This window comes from Magnolia sinica, chromosome 2 (genome assembly GCF_029962835.1).
Source record: "Magnolia sinica isolate HGM2019 chromosome 2, MsV1, whole genome shotgun sequence".
Lineage (NCBI taxonomy): Eukaryota > Viridiplantae > Streptophyta > Magnoliopsida > Magnoliales > Magnoliaceae > Magnolia > Magnolia sinica.
This window is the reverse complement of record NC_080574.1, coordinates 133,229,720-133,251,007: the sequence shown is the minus strand read 5'-3', so window position 1 is coordinate 133,251,007 and position 21,288 is coordinate 133,229,720. Positions and strand designations below refer to the sequence as shown.

Sequence of the window (21,288 nt, the reverse complement as noted above, 5' to 3'; positions counted from 1 at the left end):
CAAATAGCAGCTTGATCCAGACTTATGTGATCCACAAGAAGTTTTAATGGTCAATCATCACTGTTTCATAAGGTGTGGTCCCCCCGAGATTTTGATCTTCTTCCTTTTCTGGATTATACTTAAAATGATCTAGAAAAACGGATGGATGGCGTTGATATATAATACACATATCAAGGTGGGCTCCACTCTCAGGACCGAACCGTGGACAGTGAGGCCGGGGCCGCACCTAATCCTCTCCCATACATGTGCGTATATTGTCGTCCTAGAGAGAGAGTGAGAGAGAGAGAGAGAGAGAGATGGAAGGAGATGGAGATGGCCGATCATCTCTCCAATCTCCTCTTCTTCAAAGTTGCTCTGAAAAGGGCATTGAATTGGAAAGCGGTAGGAAGAGAGAGGAGATATTAGGAGAAATAAAGAAGCAGTTGCTTTTGGCAGGGCCTTTGATAGCCATTAACCTTTTGCAGTTCAGTTTGAGGATGATATCAGTGATGTTTGTGGGCCACCTTGGTGAGCTCGCTCTATCCAGTGCTTCCATGGCCACTTCCTTTGGTGGGGTCACTGGTTTTATCTTGCTGGTATGTTGGTTGCTTTCCATTTTCTTGTCTACTGGTTTATTGGACGCAGGGGCAGTATATCCTTGATCTGGACCGTTCATTTGCTCCAAACCACTCTTCTTAGGCCAGTGTTACAATGGTCAATGCCACATATCAGTTCTCTTAGATTTGTTTAGTTGTTAATAAAATTACTTGTCCAAGCTATGTTAGGAGAGTTATTGGATAAGAATCCTATATAGATTTGGATTGCCTTAGATAAGAGTCCAAGCTATGTTAGAAGATTTGTTGGATAAGAATTCTATATAGATTTGGATTGCCTTAGATAGAGTCCAAGCTATGCCAGGAGAGTTGTTGATAAGAATCCTATATAGATTTGGATTGCCTTAGATAGAGTCTAAACTATGTTAGGAGAGTTGTTGGATAAGAGTCCACTATATATCCATATTGCCTTAAGAGTCCGAGCAATTTTAGGAGAGTTGTTGGATAAGAATCCGTTATATATCCATATTGCCTTAGATAGAGTCCAAGCTATGAGAATTGTTAGAGAAGAGTCTTATATATAAATTTGCATTTGTTTGGTTGGATAGCAAGAAGGATAATCACTTTTCTTTAGTAGTTGGATATCTAGATATTAGATGAAAATAACTTCTAGCCAGGCTCTATCATTTTGGTATCAGAACCTCTTCATCCTGCTGCCATGTCTTCTTCCAAAGGATACGATGTCCCTGTTAACAATGATATTGGTCACATTTGCCATGATCTTGCCTCTATCCATGACAGTGCCACCAATTTACATGCCCGAGTCACTGAGCTAACCAAAGTTATTTTGAAGATCCAAGAGACCCTGGCTACACGATTACAAGTGTCACCACCTGCTCCTGATCGAGGCCCTCCCCATCGTCCACATCCTGAGAATCGTCCCCCATTACCCCTGCTCAATTTAAGTGCATCCAATCTGCCTTGATTTTCCTACTTTCGATGGCACGGACCTTGCAGGGTGGATTTTTCATGCCCAATAGTTTCAATGTCTTATAATGGCATACTCAAGGATTACTTGGCTGATGTGGCTTCGTTTCATTTGACTGGTAAGGCCATACCTTAGTATCGATGGTTGAGAAAGACCATTGTACATGCTACTTAGAGTGTTTCACTCAAGCCCTATGTAGTCACTTTGGCATTCCTGAAGATGAGGATCCGGAAGGATCATTAGCTAAGATCCGATAGACAACAACGGTATAGGAATATCAGGCTAAGTTCAAATACCTGGCTAATAGATTCCAAATTTCCTTGTGTTGTTTTACTTCTTGACTTAACGAGGTATCAAACACGGCGTTATACTCCTCAATTCGATCTCGCTTTATCATGCCTATGCCGTGGCTAGGCACCAAGAGGAGGCTATTGTTGTGATTGTTGCTTCAGTTAACCGATGATCACCAATCTAGGCACAACCTCTATGTTCCATCCTACCTCTACCTCCTCCACTGTTCACTAATCATACTCTACCTGTGCCATCATCCAAGCTCCCCCTTCTAGCACCCAAATCAGCTTCTAAGCCTCTTAATATACTCCTTGGTGTCCGTTGATTGAGTCTAGCTGAACAACAAGATTGCAAGGAGAAGGGATTGTGTTTCAACTATGATGAGCAGTTTTGACGGCATCGTGATGCAGGGAAGGACATGAGGTCGAGCATAAGGGTTCGGGATCCTGCTTGGGCTAGCAGCAGTCGATACGCCCCTTTGGGGCCTAGTTTGTCTGCTTCCTTAATCCCGGTTTACGGGTGTAGGAAGTTGAGTGCATGCTCCTACGGGCTCCTTTCCCTTGGGCTGTGGAGCTCCTTGGGGTGGGCCTGTCACAGCAACCCTAGCAGTAGGATAGGTCCATGTGTGCTGGTACGTTCAAGTTGTACTTTCGCTTGGGTAGCTAACTTGATTGCATCATTCATCATCCAAACGGACTGCGTCTGGACTCGATCATGGATTGCCACACGCAATTCACCGTTGAATCGGACGACTTGCTGCGATTCAGTTTCCGCTAAATTGTTACGCGCCGCTAAGCGGTAGAATTCTTCTGCGTAATCTCTAACCGTCCGACTACCCTACCGACAATTTTGGTATTGTTGGAATAGTACCTGATTGTAGTCGTTAGGGAGGAATTGACGAATCGTGCGCATAACAGTTGTTTCATCCGTTGCCATGTGTGGATTGGTGCTTTCGTTTGTCTCACCCGTGTGAGTTGTAGTTGCTCCCACCAAGTTGAAGCTCCACCTTTCAACTTGTAGGTCACAAGCTTGACCTTTTTTGCTTCAAGGATGTCCATATAGTTGAAGAATCGCTCAACCTTAGAAAGCCAATCGAGGAAATCCTTAATATATAGTTGACCATTGAAGCTAGGAATATCGACCCTCATCTTGAACTCCCGATCTGCCCGATCTACCCAATCGCCACCTTGTCTGGGATATTGGAGGACTATGTCGTCGACCTCCTCGTCGCTGGATCCTCCTTCCTCAGGAATGATTCTTTGGTTTGTTGCTTGCACTATTCCGCGATCAAGGTGATCACGAGTTCCAGCAATAGTTGGTAGTGGATTACCACCATGAACACGGAGCCGCCCTAGGGCCTCCGCTATGCGATCCGTCATGCGATCGATGGAAGCCTGCAGCCACATGGCTGCCGGTTCTCTCGCTGCGTTGCTTCGAAAGCTGTCGCCGTTAAAGGTAAATTCCTTAGAGCACCGTCCATGGGATTGTTGCATGACCCATCGTTAGAAGCCATAGATCCGAGGAAAAGCCTTGCTCTGATACCAAACTGACGCAGGGAAGGACGTGAGGTCGAGCACCGTCTACCTCAGGGGGATAACTGTTCCTAATCCACGGAACTTCTCTAGACTCCTCGAATCCACAAGGAAAAAAACAAGAAAATAGAAGATAAATTCTATAAAATTTGAAATTGATTGATGATTGAAATAAATGAGTTCACAACCCTTTAAATAGGGATACTGGGCAATGAGAGAAATTTAGAATCATACTACAACTAAAACTCCTAGAATTCACAACTTACTATAAATAGTAAACTTACTATTTATAGACGGTCATTATGTCTACTAGTGCGCAAGGTTTTCGGCCAAAAATAGTAAGTCTCCTATTTGGCTTCACCAAGTTGTTCTCCTAATTATTCTAAGCACTTTTCATGTTAGGCGCAACTCCTAAAGCCCAATGGATGAAGAGTTATAATTAAACTAAAACTTATTATTTATAGTAAAAACAAAATTAAAATAGGGAAAAGACTGTCGATCTGAAGGTATTTCTCAAATCTGGCTTATGCAACCCAGCGTAGTGGGGTTGGGTGGCTAAAGTAGCTCGTCCTACCCCAAAATCATATATTTTACGTCAGATAACTCATTCCGAATTGCGAGATATGTCCGATTTAAGGTCCGATGGTCCGGCTCACTTTTGTCGTCGACCAGGCCTTTTTTGATCCATCTTGTCCATGAAACTGTCCTACCCGCTCTACATCACATTGCTACAAACTTCCTCAGCTGTTGCTATTAGAGGCCGGTGAAAGTTTGAAATCCAAGCCTAGCTTGGAGGGCCATGATGCTCCCATGATGGAAATTTCTTTGAACGCCTTTATTGTTACTTAAAATTATGATACAATGTGGCTTTCTAGACATATTAAGAAATGGCTGGTGATGATACTAGTTGACTTGGTCACCACCCATAATTTCTTGCATCCATTTGTAGCCAAGCAATGCGGATTTCTGGTAAGTCATGCTGATCCCGTTAAGGGTACTGTTGCCAACAGTAGTGTCATGCGCAGTTTAGGACATTGTCACAATATCACCTTGTACGTTCAAGGCTGCATATTCGCCAGCATCCTTTTACTCTTACCCATTTGTGGTTATGATGTAGTTTTGGGGGCTGAATGACTCAAGTGACTTGAAACTATTAATTAAAATTTTAGGGATCTTACGAAGCAATTTCTCTTGGGAAAGGAAACAGTCCAGTTGACTGGCATTGCTTCGATTTTCGACATCGTCAAGGATTCGAGCGAAGTTCATCGACTTCCCTCTGCAACGCCAATGCATTTTTGTGTACTTGTTACAATCTAAAGCTAACCTCGATACCCTATGCATCCAACTATTGTTTTCTTACTTCTGCAGTTTGATGATATATTTACTGATCCATGAGGCCTTCTACCATCCAAAAGCCATGATCATCGCATTCCACTTCTCCCAAGCAACACACCTATAAATGTCAGACCATACCACTACCCTCATTTTAAAAAAATGAGATCATGAAGTTAGTATGTAAAATGCGTGATTTAGGTATTATCTGGCTTAATACCAGTCCATTTTCCTCTCTTGTTTTACTTGTCAAGAGAAAAGATGGATCTTATCGATAGCTTAATACTAAATGCGCGATTTAGGTATTATCTTGGCACATGTGTATAGACTACCGCGTCCTTAACGGGATTACGATCAAGGATCGTTATCCTATTCTGGTTATTGATGAACTACTGGACGAGCTGTATAAGGCCACTATTTTTTTTTCTCTCTAAATTTGATTTGCACTTAGGTTACCATCAAATTAGAGTGGTTGAGACCGACATACCAAAGACGACCTTTCGAACACATGAGGGCCACTATGAGTTCCTTGTCATGCCCTTTGGCTTGTCGAATGCCCCTACAACTTTTGAGAGCCCCATGAATAAAATATTTCGTCCCTTTCTATGGCGCTTCGTTTTGGTATTTCTACATCTCCAACACTATTGACAATGCTCTGTAGGAGATCGTGGGTCGCATAAATTATCTTGTCGGTTTCATGGCCCTTTTCAAGTCGTGGCACATGTAGGACCGGTTGCTTATATACTCGCATTACCGCCATAGTCCAAGATTCATCTAGTGTCTCATGTGTTGGTCCTAAAAAAGAAATAGGGGGCTAATGTCCCTTAACTGCACTCCCTCCAATTTCTTATTTTGGTGCTATTACATGGACCCCATGATACTTGATTGAGGAATTTTCATGCATAAGAATCAAGCCGTTACCAAGGTCCATGTGCAATGGGAAGGTTTACCAGAAGAAGATGCCATGTGGGAAATAAATAGCGACTTTATTGGTTGTTTTTCAGCCTTTACAACTTGGGGACAAGTTGCCATTCAAGGGGGAGTGTATTGTTATGATGCCCAATGCCACATATCAGTTCTCTTAGATTTGCTTAGTTGTCAATAATGATCTTTACATATGGAGAGATTCCTAAAATAGTGTCTAAGCTATGTTAGGACAGTTGTTGGATACGAGTCCTATATAGATCTTTATTGTCTTAGATAGTGTACAAGCTATGTTAGGAGAGTTTTTGGATAAGAGTCCTTTATAGATCTGTATTACCTTAGATAGAGTCCAAGCTTGAGAATTGTTAGAGAAGAGTACTATATATATATATTTGTGTTTGTTTGGTTGGAAAGCAAGAAGGATAATCAATGTTCTTTACTGCATATGTAGTTGGATAGTTAGATATTAGATAAAAATAACTTCTAGCCAGGCTCTATCAGATAGCCAGCTAAATTCACACCCATTTGGGTGATCGTAACCATTTGATTGGTGGCTAGTGAAACAGATGGCCAGAAGTAATAACAGAAAAAATGATCCATTCATCAAACTGGAAGGTTGCTCTATAAGACCACACCGTTGATTGGCCAAGTCTCACAAGAATTGAATCATTTTGATCGGACAATCATAACCGTTTGACTAGTGCGCTGGAGAATGCATGGTTATAACAATTCTGGCCATTTTTTGGATGGTTAGGGTCATTCATGAGTGTAGTTGTGCAAACATCAGGTGGGTCCCACCATCTAGATGAGAAGAGCAGGTCAGTCACCTCATCGTTTGCCCGTGCCCTGCACCTGTTAGAGAACAATGTGCAATTAAACAAAATTGCCAAGAGTCCATTTTGACCTGCCATGTGGCGTACCTGATGAATGGACCACCTGGCTGACTTTTGGGCCAGGTCATCTAGATGGCAGGCCCTTGTTGATGGAGGCAATGTGGCTACCTGTGGAGGGGAACCTTGGCTTCATAAAACTCTTGTAACAGAAATTGGTTTTCAGTAATCAAATTCAATGTTATAGGTTGATTAAATCAGAATGGTTTTTTGGATCCATAACACTATCAGATTTATTAATTTCAACAAAAGATAATTAGGCTGCTTTTGGATGCATTATTGAATTGAATTCCAATAAGTGGTTTGAGAGAGTGGAAATAGCGAAATTGTATTTGCTTCTGCATTGATATTGAAGGATTAGGCTCCATAATTGTAATGGTGTTGCTTTCATGTTGTACTCGAAAAGAATTTAGTTATTAATTTGGAGCCTTATCCCTCAACATGAATACTGAGGTAAATTCAATTTGGTCCTCTCCTCTCTCTGTTGAACTAATTACTGCAATTCAATTTGGTATTGATCACAGCCTTGGGCTGTGTTTGGATGCAGAAGTGTAGCAAACCACGAACATTCAATTCAATCGAGAGGAAATGCCAAAATTTTAATGATATTTCCCATTGTTTGTATCCGCAATCTGCGGCTGTGTTGGTATCATGAGTTTGGGCATGTATCTATATGTAATTTTGGTGCTTCCGCAATAGTCAATACACTATATATTTTTCTTAGGTTTTATTATAATAAAAGTAGGGGTTAGAGAGTAAGGAAATGATATAATACAGCCTGTTACACCGTAATATGCTTTGTATCCAATCATGGTATGCCTTATGGCATTTTAAAGCATAGTAAAAACGTGGCAATTTACGAGTGACTTTATATGTTACTTGCCCCTTTGTGATTGGATACATACTACATTACAGTCCAGCAGGCTGTATTGTATCATTTACGAGCAAGGTTTACTCTCTAATCTCTTCTGTTTTTCCTTCCAAAACACTCTTCTCCCCTTCTTCTTTGGTATTCTAAGTTCGACTTGAACGTAAAGCAACTCCAATTTTGGAGCCTACTCCCTGGATGTGAATGCTAGTGAAGGTAACTACAATTTGGTTATTGTGACTTTATTAGACTAATTATTGCAATTCAATTTGATAGCAAATCCAAATGCTCCCTTAAGGTTTTCAAAGCGACTTCATCATTTCGAAACTCTTGAAATCTCAATCTAGCTGTTTTCCAATTTTTTGGGGCCCCACCGGGCCACACAGGCTTCCACAAAACTGGATTGGATCTAGCTGTTGGAAGTATCCATTAGTTTGGAGACTTGGGGATTAAGGACTGTTGATGGGTTTGGGATTCTCACTGACCTCCATATAGACAAGTCTTGGTCTCCACTCTCCTCTCACCTTTTGCAACACATTCCCCTCACCAATTTGCAACTCGAGGGAGAGTGCAGAGAGGAAGTTCAAGCTCTCATCTTGCGATGACATTGCTAGCGACATTTTCAGGTACGAGTTTGTGATGGACAAAGAACAATTATTCTTATAAATGCCACACAAATCTTTGATATTAAAAACCAGTCCTCACTTATTGTTTAATAAGCTCCAGGGTGTGTGATTGAACTGAATCACAATTCATTCATGTCATTGTGAACTGAATTGCAATTCGTTCAAGTCATTATAGAGGAAAGAACCAAAGTGCTGACACCATTTTAATCCATCACAACCAAACACCTAATTATGTTTCCTTGTGCTTCAAGCGATTTCAATTTACAGACTAGTTCCCTTCATGGGTGAAGTGGTGGTAGACCCACTTTGGTTTGCAATTCAGTTTTATTGAAAATCCTAAGCACCCTCAATGTTTTTATTTTTTTAAAATGAGATAATCAGATTTCTATAGTTCTGCCCTATGTTCAATGTCACAAAACCTTGGATTCACTCTACAATTCTCATTTTTATCAAATTTCAGCTATTTTTATTCTAAATTAGATAATATAATTTGTACACATGACTCTCATGGAATGTATTTCGTGGGACACCATGTGGATGGGCTGTCACTTAGTTTCTAAATCCATTGACATTTATGAATGCTTAATCTCTCTTTCTTTTTTCTTCTCATCAGATGGGAATGGGAAGCGCATTGGATACGTTATGTGGGCAGGCATATGGAGCCAAACAGTATCATATGCTCGGCATACACATGCAAAGGGCGATGATCGTCCTTGCAATCGTTAGCATTCCCATTTCTTTCATTTGGGCCTACACAGGCCAAATTCTCGTGGCCCTTGGACAAGATCCAATGATATCGATGGAAGCTGGTCTGTATGCTCGTTGGATGATACCAAGCATTTTCGCTTATGGTCTCCTTCAATGCCACGTTCGTTTCCTACAGACCCAAAACATCGTCATTCCAATGATGATAAGCACTGGAATCACGGTTCTACTACACGTTGCTGTGTGTTGGGTTTTGGTGTTCAAATCTGGCCTTGGAAACAAAGGGGCCGCCTTGGCGATCGGCATCTCTTATTGGGTCAATGTGGCATTGTTGGCGATTTATGTGAACTTCTCCTCTGCCTGCAAGAAGACTTGGACTGGTTTATCAAAGGAGGCCTTGAATGATATTCTCAAATTCCTAAGACTTGCTGTTCCTTCGGCTCTTATGGTTTGGTAAGTGAAGCACCGCTGTTGCGATCAGGCTGTGTTTGGATGTTCAATTGTATTGAATCCACATTACTTTCAGATTCAATAGAGAGTAGATGACCAAAATGGTGCTAGCGCCACTCGATTTGTAATGAGGGACTAGCACCCAAATTGCAATTGCTGTCGTTTTAACTTCCAGTTGAAATACACAAAATTGCGATTGGCGTTTATTCATCTTCTTGAGTTAAAAATCCGCACAATCCCCACTTTGGTCATTTCCTCTATAATGAATTGAATGAATGGGGAATGATCACATGCGTTTGAGCTGTCTGGGGCCCACCCATGATGTGTATTTGGAATCCAAACTGTGAATCTGATGAGCGTCCTCATGGGCAACATGCATCCAGCGAATTATCCCTATCAAAAAGTTAGGTGGGACCCACCACATGTAGCAATGTACAATCATTCTTAAAACCTGAATGTATTCACTTCTTGTGGTCCACCTAAAATCTAGAATGGCTTGAGTTTCAGTGTGCCCCTTCATCCTAGTGGCGTGCACCTGATTGACACAATGCGTAATACAGTGGCCCTACCTCCCATTTGGAAGTTTCTACAGTGGGTGTCCCCGTCCCTTATGTCCCCCATTTTTCCCTTTGGTGTGACCCACATGAGTTACAGATGAGGCTGGATTTTGGTATCTAGGCATAAAACATTGGGGGGAACATCTAATGGATGAGTTGGATGGCACTAAAACATCATGTCAGGCCCACACAGCTTTAAGACTTGGTAATTACCATACATACAAACAATGTGATTATTCCCCTGAATGAATTGCAAGTTCAATTGATCATCCAAATGCAGCATTAAGAATACACACCATTTAGATGCTGACATATATGCCACGGATATTTCTCCATGACGGGACGCAGCTTGGAGGTCTGGTCATTTGAGTTGATTGTTCTCTTATCTGGTCTTCTTCCTAATCCAAAGCTCGAAACATCAGTCCTATCAATAAGGTAAAAACAGCCATTTGATTGTAGAAATCGCCATTTGATTATTTGCAGTTGTCCATTCCATCAATCGCAATTTTGTAAATATGACTTTCAATTTCTGGTCCGTCATACTAAGTGTCATCTCCATCCCCAGCCTTAACACATGTTCGATGGTCTACATGATCCCATTTGGTCTCAGCAGTGCAATCAGGTAAGTAGATTAGAATGCCAGATTGCCTTCTCCTTTAAAAAAATAAAAATAAAGTGCTTGGATACCCAACTTAAGTGAATTGCAATTAATTCAATCCATTATGGAGGAAACATGGTGATGAGTTTATTCGTTCTGCTTTCAGTACAAGAGTTTCAAATGAATTGGGTGCTGGGCGTCCGCAAGCTGCACGCTTAGCAGTATGTGTTGTGGTAGTGATGGCCATTTCACTGGGTGCAGTACTAGGGCTGGCCACAATCTTGGTGCGCAACGTTTGGGGTTATGTATATAGCAATGAGGTAGAGGTGGTGAAATATGTAGCGACCTTGATGCCATTGATTGCGCTCTCGGACTTCCTCGATGGAATCCAATCGGTGCTTTCAGGTCCGCCTACTTTCCAAATGGTTATTATTGACATAAACATCTTTGTCCGCAATTTCTGTACGCACACTACCATGCTTAACTGTGTCTTTTTGCAAATTTCATTTTCCTTAAACCAATCGTTGTTTTTTTTTTTTCCTTAGTGCAGATTTTCTTTGGTTTTTCTCCTCATAACCATAGTTCAAAAACCCAAAACCCAAATCAACTCAATGTCATTCAGTTGAGTGGACTTGGGAGTCTTGACTCAGTATTTAAACATGGTTTCTAAAATATTTTACGCTGTATATAATTCATGAATCATCATAGGAATGTATTTGGATGTTGCATTAGAAACAAATAAACACAAGATTTGCCGTAAGTTGCAGAAAAATAAGCTGAATAAACCCTTTTTGTTTTTGCAATTTAATTAGCTGAATCAAGTTGTAAGGAGACTTTATACGAAAGGGTGACTCAACTTGGAATTCAACTAACAATGGAGAAGAACGTGAAAGGAGAATGGACAAGAAAGGGGAACTCATCAGCTGGAACTTGTAGTGAGGTCTGACTAAGAAATCAGGATGATAGGAATCTAAGGGGAGTGATTCGGAAGAGGATGCAATAGAAGAAGCTGATGGAGGAACTTGGACAAAAGTTTCCAATGGGAAATGGTTGTCGGAGAGGAGAGCAGGTCGTAGGATGAGCCTATCCGAGTATCCAACGCTGTAAGTCACGTACTTCTCAGAAGGATGGATGCCGATTAATTTTGAAAGTGTTTGGAAGGGTGGGAGTGGTCATGGAGGTGGAGTTACCTCAGGACCGTCACATGGCAGCATAAAAGGGATTTGCATTTGTGCATATGAGCTCTCCAAGGAGGAGCTTGCTTGGTCGGTGGAAACCCTTCATGGGGAAAGCTTTGAAGGAGTGAAATTATTGATGCAGAGGGCTCGCATTGGACCAAAACTTAAGAACAAGGAGGTGGAGAAATTGAATGGGAAATTCAGCTCTAAGGTCTCAACAGATGTGAGGATCATGAGGGAGAAGGACGTTGTCTATCAAGGCTCTGTCAGCTTTAGGGAAGAAAACCCCACATCTTTCAAAGATGTGGTTGCTGGCAGGAAACCAATACAGTAAGATATGGATGTCCTTAAAGAACCTGTTTGTTGGTGCAGAAATCTGGTTAGTCCCTTTCTGGACCTGTTTACTTGCACAAGGAATGGACAAGGAAGACCCTGACTAGAGCAGGGGACCCTTCGATGCCTAAGTTAGGAACAGGATTTGGGTCTTAGTTGAATATCAAGGGTTTAGGGCTAGAGATAGTGCGTGTCTTTCACCATTGGAGGCCTCTCTATTTATAGTTGAGGAGAGGCAGTAGTATGTAACAGATCACCCTGTTGAGTAGGAGGATCCCCCGAGATCCTTGGAGAGGATCTTGGGATCACAATTGCGTCACTGGCGAATCCCGTGATCCCCGGAGAAGATCTCAATCCTATCTTCCCTAGATGAGGTCAGACTGCCAGGGGTTGGCGTAGAGACGTAGTTGGAGACCGAGCTTAATTGGACCGACCTTCCCTTGAGGTCGAACCAAGGAAATGGTCATGCATTGGAGACGAGTATTGTTCGGGGACGTGAGGGAGCTCATCCCCGTATTCCGATCAAAGTAGTGGCCTTCCATTCATAAAGAAGGTCTTTAAGATGCCCAATTCCTATAGCCTTTAACTTCTTCACGAGTCCTGATAGCCTCTTCCCATTGCTTATACTTGGGTTGGTGTCGGTCTTCCAATCCAGAGAGAAGTAGGGGATCTAGGCCATGCCTACCTAGGTCGTACCGACCTTGAGGTGCCGACCTAGGTCGCACCGACTTACCTGCTTAGTCGGGCGGCTGGGCTTCCTTGGGGTTTGTAATACTTTCGCCATCGAACTTGATCTCATCCCTTGGACTTTGGAACCGTTTGTCGAGTTGGATTCGTGGGTTTCCAACCTGACCTTTCTTTTGTGAGTCGGTCCATTTTCCCCATAACACTCTTAAGACTAGAAAAATTGAAGTTGGGAAATGGGTTTGTATAGTGGAATTTGCACATGCAAGGATGGTCAGTCTAAGGTCGGAGGTAGTTCAAGAAGCATGGGAGTCATTGCAGCACTCAGTGGTGGTGATGACCAGGCAAGGGACGTCTCTTTCTCAAGCCAGACAGTGGCTTCTAGACTATTGCAGGTTGTGCCTGGAGGATTACTCCCTGAAACCTATTGAAGCTAATAAAGTATGGATCCGTATGCGTTCGAATGGAGATATGGACATCTTGTTCATAGCTAGAGTGATTCATAGAGATGGCCCGATTTTTCCGATTCGCAGATTGGAAGAATACTCGGTTTTTGGAAAAGAAGATCGGTGGTTTTTTTTATTTGGGGAATTCCATTGGAATTTTGGTTTTCAAAGTTCTTCATTGCTGCTACTTCTCGTCTCAGGTAGTTAGTCGAAATCGACCCTGCCACGGATTTTGGAGAGGAGCTAGGGGTTGCAAGAGTTTGTGTAAAGAGGATTTATCGTGTTTAGAGGCCTGGGGTGCAATTTCAAGAGAGCTCAAGTCAAGAAAGTTTGCAGGAAAGATAAAGTAGATATTATTGTGTTTTAGGAATCTAAGCATCAATCTATTAACAAATGGGCTACTGGGGGATTTTGGTTTGTTGGAATACTTAGAAATGGAGGAATTGATTGCGTTGCTAGTTCCTTTTCTTTGTCTTTGTTGCTGCACGACATCTCTTCTGAGCTCCAGTGGATCTTCACAGGTGTTTACGGTCCATGTTCTCACAAGCTATGTGAACAATTTTGGGGTGAGTTGGACAATATCAGCTAATGTTGGATTCAGCCTTGATGCATCTGTGGGATTTTTAATTTGGTTAGGTTTGTTGTCGAGAAATCGAGGGGTGGCAGGGTGACGAAGAATATAGAGGATTTTTCAGAATTGGTTGCTTGTCATGACTTGGTTAGATTTGCCTTTGGAAGGAACCAAATTCACGTGGTCTAACGGGCAAGCTAATGCATCTTTGTCTCACTTGGAAAGATTCCTCATTTCTGCATATTCCTTGGAGCATTTTCCTCTAGTTGATCAGCGAGGCCTTTTGAGGATTGCTTCGGATCATCGTCCTATTGTGTTAGAAGTGGCTTAGGATAATTGGGGCCCTAGACCTTTCAAATTTGAAGCTGCATGGCTGGAGATTGATGGTTTTTCCAAGCTTATAGTGGAATGGTGGAATTCCTTCTCTATTGTTAGCTTTGCTAGATTTTCGGTTAAGTAGAAAGCTCAAGTTAATTAAGGATAAGATTAATTGCTGGAAAAAAGAGGTGCTCGGGGCTCGTGAGGCTGAATTCGATACCATGGTGGAGGAGATTATGGAATTAGACCTTCTCGAGGAAGGTGGTAGTCTTTCGTCGGAAGGGAGAGAGGAGAGTTTAACTCTCTTTAAGATGTGCTAGCCGCTCTAAGGAAGAGGAAATCAAATGGCGTTTGAGATCTAGGGCTATATCACTTAAACAGAGGATAAAAACACCCAATTCTTTCATAGCATTTCCAGTGCCTGGGCTTGAGGTAACAAGATTTCTATCTTAATTGTCAACAGGTTGAGAACCTCAGATAAAAATCAGATTTGTGATTCTATTGTCCAATTTTACTCGAACCTACTTTCTGGTGGACAATGGAAGCGGCCGAGGTTGGAGAAACTTGAGTTTTAGCAGTTGGATAGCAATGATGTTTCTTCTCTAGAAGCTCCATTCATAGAAGAGGATATAAAAGCGGCTTTGGGCTCCATGTGCAGGGACAAGGCCCCGGGACCTGACGGTTTCCCCATTTTGTTCTTTTATAAATTTTGGCACCTTCTTAAAAAGGATGTCATGGATTATTTAAAGGAATTTTTCGATTGTAGTTGTCTTCGAAAGAGCTTGAGGCTTCGTTCATTGTTCTCATTCCAAAGGTCGATGGGCAGCCCATCTCTAAGATTTTAGGTTGATCAACCACATTGGAGGCCCCTACAAGCTTTTGGCTTAGATTCTCGCCTTCAGATTTAAAGGAGTTTTCTTGAAGGTCATTTTAGAGTTTCAATGTGCCTTTGTGGCGGGTAGGCAGATTTTAGACGGTGCTCTGATTGTGCATGAGTGTGTTGATTCCAAGTATAGGGAGAAGAAGAGTGGTCTTGTGTGTAAGTTGGATTTGGAAAAGCCCTTTGATTACGTCGATTGAGATTTTTTGGATTATATGTTTGGTAGGTTGGGATGCGGTACGAAGTGGAGAGGTTGGATGAAAACTGGCTTTTAGTCAGCCTCTTTCTCTGTTTTAGTTAATGGGTCATTGCAAGGATTTTTTAAGGCGTCTAAGTGCTTAATGCAGGGGGATCCCCTATCCCCTTACTTGTTTGTGGTTATTGGGGAGGTGTTTAGTATGATGCTTCGCAAAGGAGAGGAGAATGGGCTCTTCAGTGGGTTTAAAACTTCGGTGGATGGTTGCCAAAGAAGTCATCTCCGATATGCAGATGATACACTTTTATTTTGTGATGCGGAGTTGTCTTTTGTGGACAATTTTTGGAAATTAATTGTCTGTTTTGAAGTCATGTCGGGGCTGAAGATCATGTGGCCAAGTCTGAAATGTTGGGGGTGCATGTTAGTGATGAAGAGCTTTGTCGTCTTTCTAGCATTTTTTGATGTAAAGCTGGGTCTTTTCTTTCAACATATCTTGGGCTTCCTTTGTGTATTGGTAAATCGGCTAAGCATCTATAGGATAGGGTGATTGAAAGAATTGATAGAAAGCTTGCTTCCTGGAAATGTCCATATCTTTTGTTGGGAGGACGGTTGATACTTCTCAAGACAGCTTTCTCCAACATGCCTATGTATTTCTTGTATTTATTCAAATGTCCCAAAGAGGTCCTGGATAGGCTTGATAAACTGCGAAGAGATTTCCTCTGGAATGGAGCCTCAGACGGTAGAAAGTTCCACCTTCTGAGGTGTTCGGAGGTGTGTAAGCCAATTGCAGAGGGGGGAGCTGGAATCAAATGTCTGAGAGATGTTAATTTAGCTCTTAAGGAAATGGACTTGGAAATTTGGGGCTGAGGAATGGAGGCTTTGGAAGAAATAATTGCTAAGAAGTATGGGGTTCAGGAGGGTGGATGGTTTGTGAAAAGGTCCTCTCTATATAGAGCTTCTCACATTTGGAAAGCTGTTGCGGCGTCAGATCATCTTGTTTTGTAATAAGATTGCTTTCTTGTTGGGCGATGGTCATCATATTCATTTTTTGACAAATGTTTGGAGCGGAGACCGTGCTCTCCAAGGCCTTTTCCCCAAGCTCTTCAGCTTGCTCCTGATCGTTTCATTTATGTAGCAAAATGTTTCTCAGTGAGTGGTGATTCGGTGGTCTGGAGTTCCCCTTGCTGAAAAGATCTGCTTGATGAGGAATTTGGGGAGTTTGTCGGGCTTTTGGACCGCCTCAAGACTGTTTTTCCTTGTCCTTCTCATGCGGACTCAATGGTTTGGAAGAGTTGTTCTTCGGGCAAGTTCTCTGTTCGGTCTCTTATGAGAAGCTTGGGCAAATATTTATCTTCTCCACCCCATCCTTTTCATAGTTGGTTCTATGGAGCTCCTTCTAGGGTTGCTGGGTTTATTTAGTTGGTGGCGTGCAAGATGGTCCTTACTGTGGATAATCTTCAAAGGAGAGCTCCTATTCCTCCCAATATCTACTCGATGTGCATGGAGAGTGCGGAATTGATCAATCATATGTTTGTGCATTGTGCTTTTGCTTCTAAAGTTTGGGCCCACATTTTTGCCTTGTTTCATGTTGACTGGGTTATGCCGGAAACTGTTGAAGATCTCTTGAGGACTTGGCATGTGGAAGTGGGTAAAATCATGTGGAGGATGACTCTTATGGTGGTTTTTTGGGTCATTTGGGGGGTTAGAAATTGAAGGTGCTTTCAAAATGAAAGCATGGGGATGGATGAGGCCATAAGACTCATTGAAGGGCTTGTGGCAAGCTGGTCTATCTATTCTTAGGCTATCTTGGCTGCTTTCAGGAGTTTCTTTGCATCGAGTGGGCATGTATTCTTTTCCTGCTTTTGCAGGCTTCTAATAAATAAATTTTAAAAAATAAAAGTAAAAATTGTTCTCTCTCTCTCTCTCTCTCTCTCTCTCTCTCTCTCTCTCTCTAAAAGAATAAAAGGAATTCAACTGAGTCAACTTATTGAGTTCTAGATTTATGTTCATGACAATCATATTTATAGTAGATTTTGGTCATTTTCACTTTCATGTTTGTGAAGATTCTCAATTTGAATCAGTCACAGACTAATAAATTCTTTAATCATTTAGGAACTGCTAGAGGATGTGGGTGGCAAAAGACTGGTGCTCTCATTAACCTCGGAGCTTTCTACATTGTGGGCATTCCAACTTCTGTTCTCTTGGCTTTTTTCTTCCATGTTGGAGGAAAGGTGAGCTTTCATCTTTCATGGCTACAACCTTCTTGTAAAGGTTTGCTAATTCAATAGACAAACAGACATCCCAACACATGAGAATGTGGCACACATAGGCTGTGCATCAGGTGGACCACCCCAATACAATCTCACTAGTCATTAAAAAAAAAAAAAAGGCTGATTCAATATGCAAGTGGCCAGCACGTGCTTTGAATATCACACAATGATTGTATCTGTGTGATATTTAGGTCAATGCATCAACAAAGTGGGGCCCATTGGCATGCTCCGCAACATGTAGAATTATTATTGTTTAGTGTGTGTGCAAAACAATATTGATGCTTAATGTTACCTTTGTTGAAATTGCCGTAACCAGGGCCTTTGGATAGGGATGGTATGTGCACTTTTCGTGCAGTCAGTGTTGCTTACAGCAATAACACTCCGCACTAATTGGCATCAAGAGGTAAGTGATTTCTTTCTAAATCAGCACTGAAAGAACAATGATTTTTTTTTTTTTTTAAATATAGGTTTCTTCATGGGAGCTCTCACATGAGCAAATGATATTGGGACAGTTACTTAAGGATGTGTTTGGATACAAGATTGAACCAAATAGCAATAATTGTTCAATTAGGCTGAGTTCTCTATTTGTTCTGAACTTAATTTTGTAGATGTGGGAATCATGATGGCTTTTTCCGAGCTATTACTATTATGGGCTCCATCATGGATATACCATTCCCCCAAAATCCCCTAAAGTGGAACATCCTTGCCATCGAATCTTTGCTCTTTCTGCCATTGAATGTGGTTTGTTCGTGCATTTCTTTTTAACCATATATTTTCATGCCAACAATAGGAAGGTTAAAGTTGACCAATTGAGAGGGTATTCGGGGAATGGTCCATCCATGGTGGGGGCCATCAGATCAATGGAGACCAACCATGGGCCCCACATCTACAAACTAAGTTCTGAAACAGGGAAGTTCCCTGTTTGAAACGAAGAGGGAACTAGGCCTCTTGTTCAATTAAGTGGAAATGACAAAATTGCAATTGCCTCCTTTCAGTGTTCTCATGTAGGGACTAGCTCCAAATTGCAATTTTGTTACTTCCAAGTTTTATTTTATTTTATTTATTTATTTTACACGCACACTCATGTCACGCCAGCGGGATTTCACCACAATGGGTACCCAAACCCATAGCCTCGTGTTGAAACTCTTGTGAGTCTACCACTGAGGCATGAGTAAGGACCCTTGTTACTTCCAAGTTGGATTTGAAAGGAATGTAATTATGATTCCTTCATATACATGAAATATCCTTATACGATGCGCATTTTCTTTTTCTTTCTTGCTTTTTTCTTCTTTCTCAACAGGCGAGGAAGGCTAAGGATAGAGTTAACAGCTCTAGCATCCCAATAAACACATGATATGAAAGCTAATATCCTAGTACTCTCTTTTGCTCACCTTTTTCTTTTTTCTTTTTTTCTTTTTTGTATTCAATAATTGTCTACTTCTCTCCCTCTACAATGTATGTTAATTGAGTCTTTTCAGTTGTTTGGTAGGCTACTATATAAATAAATTGGAATAATTTCAATCCTTTCTCCGTTTGACTCCTTCAAATAAAATATTAGTGGCTCTCCATCCTTGGCTCTTTCAAAAGTGTTCTTGTTAATTCAGGAATGGGAACCACTGTGATGGGTGTCCCTGTCTTTTTTGTTTCTCTGTTACCTTCTTCTTCTTTTTTGGTAATTCTTTATCTTTTCTTTATTGATTACAATTCTTTACCTTTCAGTAAAAAAGAAGAAAAATGAATCATCTATAATTTCATTTTATGGGCTTAGCTTAAGATTGTCCAATGTGGTAGTCCTCTCTCTCTCTCTCTCTCTCTCTCTCTCTCTCTCTCTCTCTCTAATTCAGTAGCTGCCTACTCTCCCTTCATTTGACTCCTTCAAAGAGGGATTGTCTCATATCAATACTATTGTCCCAACTTACATTATAAAAATAAATTGTAGCAGAACTCTAATTATGACAAGTTTCATGTGGGAAACAAAGATTGCTTACATTCCTATTTCTATATCTAGCAATTTAATTATGAGAACTGATCCAGTGCTCTTAGAGTGTTGTAAGTTATAGTGCTCCTAATCTCATTGGGACACTTGGATGGTCCGATTGAATTGTCAAATCTAAACTGTTCATTAGGTTCAATGTATATTTGATGGGCTACTATGTGAAAAATCACACCAATCAGAAAATTTCTAGTATTTGATCTAGAGGTTTGAATTGCAATTAGATAAATTGGGAATCTAGCAGTTTGATTTGGAATTATTTTTTTCAATGACCCAAACCTTTTATGTGATAGGGCTCCCCTTAGTGAGTGTTACCCTTACTGTGGGGCCCACCTTAATGATGTGTTGCAATATCCGCTCCATCCATCTGTTTTTCCAGCCTAGTTTAGGACGTTTTCCCAAAATAATGCCCACTGTAATGTTTCTTTTCCATCCAACCCAGTGATAAGGTCAACCAAATCTGGATGAAGGGAAAATGTAAATATCATCTTGATCAAAACTTTTGTGGCTTGTAAAAATCTTTTAATGGTCATTCACCACTATTTCCAGTAGTATGGTTCACCTGAGATTTGGATTTGTTTAATTATTGGGATCGTGACCTAAAATTATATGGGAAGATGGATGGACGGTGTGGATATACAAAAAGAATATTCAAGGTGGGCCCCACATGATAAGGGTAACACCTAATCAGCTCCTGTCTGTCTCCATTTACCCATTCCTCTGCCATTGGACAGTAGCTTATATTGGAATGCAAGTCCAACCGGTTCATTGCATAATTTGAAGGCATGGGCCTGAAAAAAGGCAAATCCAACCGTCCATCTGATTTGCCATCTGATTTTAGCATATGGGTCCAAAAAACTGAAGTCAATACAAAGTTCAAGCGAGCTGAATGGGGACTGAACACCCATTGTTGAAGCATTGGTGGGGCCACAGGATGTTTCTGATAAATCCATTCCGTTCATCTGTTTTTCCAGCTCATTTAAGGGGATAATCCCATAAATGAGTGAAAACCGAAGCTTAAGTGGGCCATACAACAGGAAACAATGACATTGAACGCTCACCATTGAAAAATATTGGGGTCATCATAGGCCCCATTTTGAACTTCGGATCTTCCTCTTTTTTGGGGCCATGCCCTAAAATGAGTTCAAAAAACAGATGGGCGGGTGGATTTCAAATGTAAAGATGGGCCCCACGGTAGGTCGCAAATGTTTGGTGGACATTTAAGTGCACAGGGAAAGGGTTGCTCAACTATGATGTTTGTGACAAATCCACTCCGTCCATCTGTTTTGCCACCTCATTTTAGAGCATAGCTCAAAAAATGAGGCTGATCTAAAGCTTTAGTGACCAAAACGAACATGAAAATATAGGAATTCAAGGCCTACAGTTGAAACATTCACGGAAACATGATGTTTTTTTTATCAATCCACCCTGTCCAAATGTTTTTCCATTTCATTTTATGGTGTGGCCCCAAAATTGAGGCTGATACCAAGCTCCAAGGGGCCACGTGATAGGAAAAGGCACGATGGAACACCCACCGTTGAAACATCCTGGGGCCATCCTAGTGCTCACTTTGAGCTTTTGATCTACCTCATTTTTAAGAACATGCCTTAATATGAGCTGGAAAAACAAATGAACGTGATGGATTTCTCAGATATCAAAGTAAGCCCCACGGCCGCGCATGATCAAAGTTAGGTTACCACGAGAACCAACGTCAATCTAGGTGATAGTAAGAGGTTTGGTTGACATTTAAGTGCAATATATTCCCTTCATCCAAGTCTGTATGACACAATCAACGGGTTAGATGTCAAATAACCATTAAAGTGGGCCCTAGGAGTTTTTAATGGTAGACATTCAATTCATACTGTTTTCCCATGGTGTGGTCCACTTGAGATTTAGATATACTTCTTTTTTTGAATCAAGCCATAAAATTATCTTTCAAAATGGATGGACGGCGTGGATAAAACACATACATCATGGTGTGGTCCACATACCACCGACCACTAGCCACCTGGCCGGTGTCAGCGTCATCGGCTAAACCTCGTCCCTTCCTCCGCTCACATGAACCGGATTGTATGGTGTGCCACTAGTGTTGGGCATAGGACCGAGTCGGATCGGATTGAGTCCA

At 41.4% G+C, this 21,288-nt stretch overlaps 1 protein-coding gene across 5 annotated transcripts; it reads left to right on the top strand.

The window, feature by feature from the left end:
- The first annotated feature begins 269 nt into the window (after window positions 1-269).
- On the top strand, window positions 270-18,756 carry LOC131237712 (protein DETOXIFICATION 16-like). 5 transcript variants are annotated; one of them, XM_058235638.1, is made up of 8 exons: window positions 271-575; window positions 8,598-9,142; window positions 10,045-10,131; window positions 10,262-10,318; window positions 10,461-10,699; window positions 17,013-17,131; window positions 17,487-17,573; window positions 18,471-18,756. In XM_058235638.1, exons 1-8 carry the CDS (start codon window positions 297-299, stop codon window positions 18,522-18,524), a joined length of 1,467 nt encoding a protein of 488 aa, XP_058091621.1. In that variant the 5' UTR covers window positions 271-296; the 3' UTR covers window positions 18,525-18,756. The 5 variants fall into 5 exon arrangements, with proteins under 5 accessions (XP_058091622.1, XP_058091621.1, XP_058091620.1 ...); XM_058235637.1 differs by having other exon boundaries at window positions 10,244-10,318; XM_058235641.1 differs by lacking the exon at window positions 271-575 and adding an exon at window positions 7,794-7,984 and having other exon boundaries at window positions 10,244-10,318.
- The last annotated feature ends 2,532 nt before the right edge of the window (window positions 18,757-21,288 follow it).